Genomic DNA, 8,643 nt, shown 5'->3' on the forward strand with positions numbered 1-8,643 from the left:
GGGGCGGGGGTCTCTGCCCCCCAAGCCGCTGCTTTCCGGGAACCAGTAGTTAGCAGTGTGTGTTTGAGTTGTGGCTCTGCTGAGCAGCTGATTCTGCTTACAGTGTTGCTTTTGGGTCCAAACGTGTTGCCGGTTCTGGTTAGAGTAGTGTCGCCCCCCAGCCGCTGCGCTCTACAAGCTTCTTCCTTCCGTGACTAGTGTCAGGAAACCCCTCGTAGCCCCCGCGCCAGCTGTGGTGTCGGCAGCAGTGCAGAGATCGGCCCCATAGGTGCGTAGAGGTGCTAGGCGCCACCCCTGAGCCACGCCTAGGCGCAGCGGTAGGCTTGGGTTTCTTTTCATGCCAGGCCGCTTCGAGGTGAGTTGTCATGTCCTCTCCGTTAGTACTTTGGGATGTTGGGACCGGAGGCATCGCTGCAGGGCGCCAAGCCCGGCCCTTGGTGCGCCGCGGGAGGGGACACCCAGCACTGCCTTCTTCTCACGGACTCGAACATCCCGCTCCCTGTCTGCCCATCTCTGCTCCCCTCCCAGCCCCTCCTTGCCCCTGTCCCGACTGCCCCGCGGCTCCTCTGGAAGGGGCCTGCAGGCCGATCGCTTCGATTCAAACATTCCAGATCTTCTTGTTTACACTACGTCACGTAGAGACATTCGTAGCTGTCGTGTGGCATCCCATTGTGTGGGCCCCGCTTCCGCCGCACGGGGCTTTGGGCCTTGGAGACACGGCAGCGTAGTCAGTGCAGCCGCGTCCCCACTGGACCCTTCCCCTGCTGCCGAGAGCCTTGGGCAGCCACCAGCGTAGTCCCACTGCGCCGCCACCCTTGGGCTGGTCCATCGTGGCCTGGAGCCGACCCAGGCAGTGCACGAGGCAGCAGGCATGGCTCTGCCCAGGGGAGCAAAAGCTCCCGTGTTGGCAGGGGCTGGGGTCAGGGGGAGGCTGGGGCGGGCACCACCTGTGTGTGTGTGTGTGTGTGTGTGTGTGTGTGTGTGTGTGTGCGTGTGCGCGCGTGTGGGTGCGTGTCTCCATGACATGTGGGTGCGTGCTTGAGTCTAGTCACCAAAGACCATGACCCCCCACTCTTGCACTCGCCGTGGTCGATGTACAGAGCTTGTAGTTTTCATATCGCAGAGGATTTAAAGCGTTTTTTTATTTTCGTCATTGTACATACGGGTTTCAGTAATAAACAGAGACTCCAAGCCGGCCTCACCTTGTGCCTCTGTCAGCAGCGCTCGTGCCAGGGGCTCCCATCCCATCCCCACTGTCGGCTGGTGCCACCTCCCACCACTCCCTGCCTGCATGTGGCAGCCCTGGACGAAGTCCCCTGCTCCATCTCAGCCCCACACGCTCTCAGGCCAGGGTGCCCGTGGCTGCCTCCTGGCTGTGATGCCAGGGAAACTGGCAGTGTTCACCCCCTGGCCTGCCCAGGGGCACAGCCCTGAGGGAACATTAGGCTTGGCCTTGGGCAGTCAGGACCACAGCAGGACCCTAGCAGGGCCCAAGTGCTGCCAGAGCCTCAGTGCCCCAAACTGAGGCCCCTGTGGGACCAGTTCCCCGTGAGTCGTCCCCAGGGCAGGACGGCCTCAGAGCACAGCGCAGCTGAGCTGCAGAGCTGAGGCCCAGGGTGCAGCATCCCGGGGCAGGGAGGCTTGCGGGGGCACAGATGCTGTAGTTGCTTTTCCCCGAGGTCCCCCACAGATGTGTGGAGGGAGCCAGTGAGCGCTGTGCAGCCAGGCTGGGCGGGGGGCAGAGCTGTGTGGCTGGGCTCTGCAGGGAGCAGACCCCCAGCCCAACCCGCCCCAGCACTCACCAGCGGGATTAACATTTAATCTTTATTGTTTTCCTCCATTTAGTAACAAGCTGGAGGAGAGAATGGGGCAGGGGCAGGGAGATTTTGCCTGATTGCAGCTCAGAGTTTAAGCATTAAGTAGATTAAATCAAGGTCAGTGGATGAGCAAAGAGCCGGGAGCATGGGGAAGCAGAACCCATGGGCAAGGGCCCAGAGCCATGACCCCATGACTCGGGCATTGCTCCTGCTCCTCTCCTGCCCGCTGGCGCTTCCAGGCCTGGAGGCCACAGAGCCACTCGGACCCAGCGAGGGAGGGAACTTCTGCCACAATCCCACACCGAGCTCCCCAGCAGGGCCCTGCCACTGTCCCACCAGAGTCCCAGGGTGGCGCAGCGCTTCGTGCCTGGTTTGCCAGGTTGGATCCGCTCCCCAGGCCGCACCGTGGAGCGCAGGAGCCGTGTCCCTCCGTGTCTGCATCCAGCACCAGAACTGAGGCCTGCCAGGCACGCAGGGCAGCCGCACAGTTCGCAGGCATTAGGCTTGGTGGCAGATAATGAGATGAGCCCTGATTAACAGGTTTCTTGATAATTTGATTATTTCGGATCAGGCTGGGCCTCACACAAGGAGATGCCAGGAACGGGAAGCTGGAGCTGCTCCCTTTGCGCAGCTTCCTGCTTGCAGAGGCCAGACCCCATCTCCTGGGCCCAGCCTGCCAGACCACAGGGGCAGCCACAGGAAGAGAAGAAAGCATCTGCCTGAAACATCATCTGCGCCCATTCCCTGAGAGCTGAGATATCCCAGCACTTGCCTGGCTGGTGTCCCCAGCCGCTTGGGGCTGCACAGAGCAGCGCGGTCTAGTGTCGGCCAAGGCACGGGAAGCAGTGCTGCCCTGGTCCCCAGCCGGAACGGGGAGTGTCCATGCTCCGTGTCCTTCACAGCACCTCTGCATGGTCACTGCCAGACTGCGTGGCCAAGCCCAATGGTACAGCAGCAGGTGCAGCCCGCAGGGTTCAGGGGGAGCCAGGTCCCTTCCATGGCTGGCAGGTGGCAGGAAGGTGACATGGCCACAAGGCCCTGGGGCTGGCAGCGGTGTGGAAGGGATTACCAAGAAGTCAAGCAGAGATTGATTAAACTTGATTTAGGGGGAGATTAAGGGATCACAGCAGATCAGGGGGAGATTGCCAATCAACAGCACCATTGTAAGCAGAGCCTGGGGGGGCAAGAGCCCCCAGCGAGCAGCAGGGCTGCAGCACCAGGAGCCTACACCTAGCCTGGGAAACCTCCAGCACCAGCCCTGCCCTTTCCTGGCACAGGAGCCAGAGCCATGAGGATCCTGCTGTGGGGGGAGGCGCTGGGCAGGAGGGCCAGGGCAGGGTCCTGGGGCATCAGGGCCAAGGCTGTGCACAGTTGGGCCCTGCCCGGGGACGCCTCCAAGGCCAGGCACCTGCGGGTGCTGCAGAACCAGCGCCAGTCGCCTCACCAGGGTATTGGGGGAAGGGGAAGGAGCCAAAGCCAGTCCTGGTCCCTGTCCTCTCCTTGGGGTCAGGGTGAGGCCTCAGCCCAGCTGGCAACTCTGGCGGTGGGGCCTGGAGCTCCTCAGCTGGCAGCGCCACCCCAGCCTCTAAAGTCCTACAACATCCAACAGCCCAGGGCCACCACAACCCTGGCAGCAATTCCCAGGGCCACAGGGTAGTATGTGCCCCCCTCCAGCACCCACAACAGCCACAACGAGAAAGCTGCCTGAATCTGGGTGTTTAATGATGGAGCCATGTGGTACCACAGGGGCCGGGCACAGGAGCAGCCCCAGGCGCCCCCCTCACGACACCTTCACCACTCGCATGATGTTGGTGTAGCCAGCACCAGGCCTCCAGCCTGTCACAATGATGACAATGTCGCTGGAGCGCAGGAATCCACGCACACGTCCTGGGAAGAAAAGCAGCTGGTGAGAGGGGCAGGGGGCAGCAGGGGCTGCCTGCAGAGGGGTGCGGGGCCTGGGGCAGGCCCATGCAAGCGCTGTGCCAAAGCATGAGTCTGTGGGGCTCGCACTCACCCATCTCAATGCCAAACTGCACCCTGCGATCCACGTCATCAGCCCACACCTCCTGCTGGGCGCCACGGTACAGCACAGGGAAGACACCCCGGCACAGGTGTGCCTGGCGAGCCACCTGCGCACTCCGTGTCACAGCGATGATGAGGGCACGAGGCCGGTAGCGGGACAGCAGCTGGGCAGACCTGCCAGGTGCAGAGGGGTGGGTAAGGACTCGCACACCAGGTGCCATGGGGGTGGCACAGTGGGCACAGGGATAGGAGTCAAGACACCTGCATTCGGTTCACTTGCAGTGCAGCCTGGGTGAGTTGCCTTGGCACTGGGGGCACTACCCCTGTCTGGGGATGGCGTGACGCGAGCAGGGATGAGTGACAGACCGTGGTGGGGCAGGCATCAATGCGCTGCACTCCACTGTGTCACCCACCATGACCCTAAGGGTAGGACCCTTCCCTGGCTGAGCTGGCTTCCCCCGTCCCCCGGAGTGCGGCCCCTGCCCCACAGGGTCTCACCGGCCGGACTTGGTGAGCACGAGGATGGCCCCTGCACAGCACTTGAACGAGGCCTCCACTGCCCCAATGGCCGTCACCTCAGTGGGGTCTTGACTCAGGGGTGTCACCCGGCGCAGCTCCTCAAACAGCTGCTGGTGGTAGATGGCGGCCTCGGCCTCCCGCGCGATCTGCATGGGACGCAGGCACAGGAGCCCACATGGGGCTGGTGAACGTGCTTGAGCACAGCCAGCCCCGTCCTCCTGCCCCTCCCTGCAGAGCCCTGACAGAGCACAGGGAGCTCCCCATGGCGCCCTGCACTCTTACCGCGTGCTGCATGCTCACAGCCTCCACCGGGTAGGCCCCCTTGGCTGTCTCTCCTGACAGCATGATGCAGTCAGCTCCATCCAGCACGGCGTTGGCCACATCACTGCTCTCTGCTCGCGTGGGCCGTGGCTTTTTGATCATGCTCTCCAGCATCTGCAGGCAGGAGAGAGCCTCAGGGCTTGTCACAGCAATCAACCCCCAGGGCCCCGATCCTCGGAGCCTGGAGCAGACTCACCTGCGTGGCACAGATCACAGGCTTCCCCGCGCGGTTGCAGCAACCAATCATCATCTTCTGTGCCAGGAAGACTTTCTCCGCTGGGATTTCGATGCCCAGGTCCCCACGTGCCACCATAATCCCATCACTGGCATCCAGGATCTCGTTGAACCTGCAGGACAGAGTGGGCTTAGTCACAGGGCTCAGGAGAGGGGTCCCCATCATACCCCCCCCAGCCAAGACATGCTAGTGAAGGCGTGTTCTGGGAGCTCAGGGAATGGCACGTGGCTGCCACAAGAGCGGGTGCCAGCCTGGCCACAGAGCTGAGAGCTCGTGGGACACAAGGATGGCCAGAGCAAGCCTGTGTGTGCCTGATGACCCCATGCAGGTAAGTGCTGCTGTGGCCCCTGGGGAAATGCCTTTGGGGTGGGCATGATGCCCCATCCCCAGTGGTGACGTGGGGGGCAGAAAGGAATATTTCTCTCCCCTGCTGCCGTGGCTGATAGGCAGGGGGAAGACAACCAGGGACAAAGGGACAGTTACTTCCTGACGCCCTCATGGTTTTCGATCTTGCTGATGATCTTGATGGCGCGGCCCTGCTCGCCCAGCACAGCCCGGATGGCTGCCACATCAGCTGCCTTGCGGATGAAGGAGGCGAAGATCATGTCCACGCCGTGCTGCAGCCCGAAGTGCAGGTCGCGCACATCCCGCTCTGACACAGCTGGCAGGTCGACCTCTGCGCCTGGCAGGTTCACGCCCTTGCGGCTGCACAGTACCCCGCCATTCTCCACCTCCGTCACACAGCTGTTGGGGCCTGGGGCAGGGAGGGAGGCAGTTCCAGGCCCTGCGAGGTCCGTGGGGCGCAGGGACAGGGGCCTGGAGGAACTTGGAAGCTCAGGGAAGCAGTGGGGTTCAGAGGGTATGGGGGCAGGGGCTGGGATGGGCACCCCCGTGGGGACTGGCAGGGGCAACACAGCCATGGTAGGGGCTAAGATCAGCGCAGAGCGTATGGATGTAGCATAGAGCTGGGTGGGGGGCAGGTGGTGGTCAGAGCTCTGGGGTCACAGGCCTGGGTCAGGGGTGCCCTGTGCCACCCTGGGGTGGGCGGGCGGCACAGAGCACTGGGGGACGCACCGATTTCCTTGACCACCAGGGAGATGAGCCCGTCGTCCACAAAGATTTTCCTGCCGACCTTGACAACCCTGGGGAGGTTTCGGTAGTCCACCCAGATGACAGACTGGTCGCAGCGCTCCTTGTAGGCCTCGTCGGTGGTGACTATCACCCGGGAACCCTTCACCAGCTCCACCTCCATGTTTTCACCCTGCACAGGCACAGCACGATGGGGGCTCCAGCGTGCCCAGCTTGACCGGCAGACCCTGCTCAGCCACATCCAAACCGCACCGGTCCCACCTGCTCCAGTGTCCCCCTGCCAATTCCCGGACCCCCTGCTTTCTGCTACAGGCCAGGCCAGGGCAAGGCAGGGCAGCCCCCACCAGCAGCCCCTGCCCCTTTCCCATCCAGCTGCTCTATACTCACCCCTTTGACCAGGCCAGTGCGGATCTCGGGGCCCTTGGTGTCCAGGGCGATGGCCACGGGGCGGTAGAAGAGAGGATTGGAGGCGAAGCTTTCCGTCGCCTCCCGGATGTTTGCAATGGAGCCGGCGTGATACTGGCAGGGAAGAGCTAGGGCTGCAGGGGGGCTGCTGTGCAGAGCTGTGCTGTCCCTGCCCCTGCCCCAGTTTGTGGTCTCTGGCCCTGCCCCTTCCCTTCCCATCAGGGCCCTGTCTGCACCTGCCCTTCGGGGCCCTGCTTGCCCCAGTCAGGGGGCTCTGGGCCCTGCCCTGGGCCCACAAACTTGTCCCCATCTCAATATCCTCCCTTGCTCCAGCCTGTGAGGTGGGGGGTCCCCCGCTGCCCTGGTGGGCAGATGCTTCCTAGCTGCACCCTGGGCTCCCAGTGCCCTCTCCCTGTGCCAGGCTGGGGGCTCCCTGCTTCCACCTGTCTGCGGGGCCTGGCCCCTCCCCACATACCTCGTGTGAGCCATGCGAGAAGTTCAGGCGTGCAATGTTCATCCCAGCCTTAATCATCTCTTTCAGCATTTCCACAGAGCGGGAAGCAGGGCCTGGCAGGCACAGAGGCTCAGACCCTCCTGCCCTCTGCCCAGAGACCATCCCACCCTCAGGGCCCTGGGGCCTTGCCCAAGCCCCTCCAGGCAGGTCTCCGGTGCTGTCCTGTGGCCCGGCACCCCCAGCGCTCCTGGCCAGGGTGGTTCTTGCCCCTTCCCCGGGGGAGCAGTACCTATGGTGCAGACGATGCTGGTGTTGCGGGTGGTGATGGGCACCGAGTCGATGTCCAGCAGGCAGAGGTGCTCCAGGAAGGTGTCCGCCCGGGACGCCCTCAGCTGGTTCTTCTGGAAAAAGGCTGTGCCGAGCTCCTGGGTGAGCTGAGCCATGTCTTCCAGCAGCCACAGCCTGATGATCCCTGCTGAGACAGGGAGGCTGCAGTTGCACAGATGCTGCCAGGCGCAGCCTATGGGATGGCAGCCCTGGCCCCCCAGTGCTGGGCTGGGAGCAGCAGGAAGCACCGAGGCCTCCTTGGGGCAGTGCCAGTGCCCCCTGCTCGGGGCAGCACGAGCGGGGAGTGCTGGCTGCACGCCGCTGTTGTGCAGCCATCAGCTCGGTGGGCACTTCCCTCCCTGGTGCCAAGATCCTCGTCATCGCTCAGCAGAGGGCTTGGACCCACCTTCCACGGTGTGGCCCCAGCTCAGCCGTCCTGCCGTGGCTGCCTCCCTGCAGCCCAGACCCCCCCTCCCGAGCAGGCCTCACCGACGCATCAGAGCTCGTTAAAGTGTCACCAGAGCTTGGCCAGCTCGGCCCAGAGGTCATTCCTGTGTGGCCTGGGGCTTTGCTGGCTGCCAGGCTCATTACAAGCACCCGGCCCCGAGACAGGAGCTGGGAAGGAGCCGGCAGCAACCTGGGACCAATCTGCAGCCCCCGGCACAGACTGGGTCCCGCTGCGAGCAGAGCCAGGGCAAGCATCCGCACATGGCGCAGGCCCAGCGGGAACCAGGGCCTGGGAGCCGGGATGCAGACCCCAGGGACCACACGGAGGCTCTGGGGCCAGTTGTCTCACAGCGGTGCGGCACGGACGGCCCATGTCGCGCTACCCTGGCATATGAGACAGGCTCCCTGGGCCCGCACGGGCCGTCCTGGGGCCAGGGAGGAGCGAGGCTGGCAGCTGCGATGTGCGGAGCAGGCCTGGGCACCAGGGTCCTGTGCAGGCAGAACCAGCTCGGCGCGCGGGCGCGAGGGGCCAGGGTGGGCAGGGGCTGCAACCCAGGCCCGTGGCTGCGCCCGAGCCAGGAGCCACCCACCTCGCTCCGGCACACGGGAGACGCCCCAGCAAGGAACTAGGAAATGGCAGCTCTCCCCTCCTCCCTGCCAGCCCCCTGGGCAGCTCCCAGCCTCGCCCCTCCCTGCTCCTTGTCCCCACCCCTCCGGCTCCAGCCCAGCCCTGGCCCGGCTCCAGGAGCCACCGCCTCTCCCTGCTCGCCCGGGGCCTGGGGCGCTGGGTCCGGAGCGGCGGGGCAGGGCGGGAGGGCAAAGGAAGCTGTCGGCGGGAGTCAAACGGTGGCAACAGCCCTGGTCAGACCCTGCTCGGTCTCAGCCTGCACCTGCCTGTGTGCCACGCAGGGGACGGGCACAACGCCCTGTGGCCGGACCAGACGGGGCAGGGAGAGGCAGGAAGAGCAGCAGGGAGCTGCAGACAGAGCAGCAGATATAGCGGGAAG

General features: G+C 64.3%; 1 protein-coding gene and 1 long non-coding RNA gene across 2 annotated transcripts in view; both read right to left on the reverse strand.

The window, feature by feature from the left end:
- LOC109305119 overlaps positions 1-8,306 on the reverse strand; it is a 16,327-nt gene extending 8,021 nt beyond the window's left edge. Inside the window, exon 1 of the long non-coding RNA XR_002099562.1 lies at positions 8,223-8,306. This is a non-coding gene — a long non-coding RNA (uncharacterized LOC109305119). The remainder of the gene's footprint in view (positions 1-8,222) is intronic.
- Positions 3,519-8,259, reverse strand: PKLR (pyruvate kinase, liver and RBC). Its single transcript, XM_019528019.1, has 11 exons — positions 8,227-8,259; positions 7,152-7,334; positions 6,884-6,975; positions 6,391-6,522; positions 5,989-6,175; positions 5,398-5,668; positions 4,876-5,026; positions 4,641-4,793; positions 4,338-4,504; positions 3,832-4,013; positions 3,519-3,704 (listed from the first exon to the last, which is right to left on the reverse strand). Exons 2-11 carry the CDS (start codon positions 7,303-7,305, stop codon positions 3,598-3,600), a joined length of 1,596 nt encoding a protein of 531 aa, XP_019383564.1. The 5' UTR covers positions 7,306-7,334; positions 8,227-8,259; the 3' UTR covers positions 3,519-3,597.
- Positions 8,307-8,643: the final 337 nt, after the last annotated feature.

This window comes from Gavialis gangeticus, unplaced genomic scaffold (assembly GCF_001723915.1).
Source record: "Gavialis gangeticus isolate Ggan-Ray unplaced genomic scaffold, GavGan_comp1, whole genome shotgun sequence".
NCBI classification, from domain to species: Eukaryota; Metazoa; Chordata; order Crocodylia; family Gavialidae; genus Gavialis; species Gavialis gangeticus.

Excerpts from the sequence above, each read along its gene's own strand:
- PKLR (XM_019528019.1), bottom strand. The coding sequence starts at position 7,305 with ATGGCTCAGCTCACCCAGGAGCTCGGCACAGCCTTTTTCCAGAAGAAC. Across the intron at positions 5,669-5,988 it reads CCTGGTGGTCAAGGAAATCG|GCCCCAACAGCTGTGTGACG; the intron begins GTGCGTCCCCCA and ends TCCCTGCCCCAG. Across the intron at positions 4,794-4,875 it reads CTGTGATCTGTGCCACGCAG|ATGCTGGAGAGCATGATCAA; the intron begins GTGAGTCTGCTC and ends TCCTGCCTGCAG.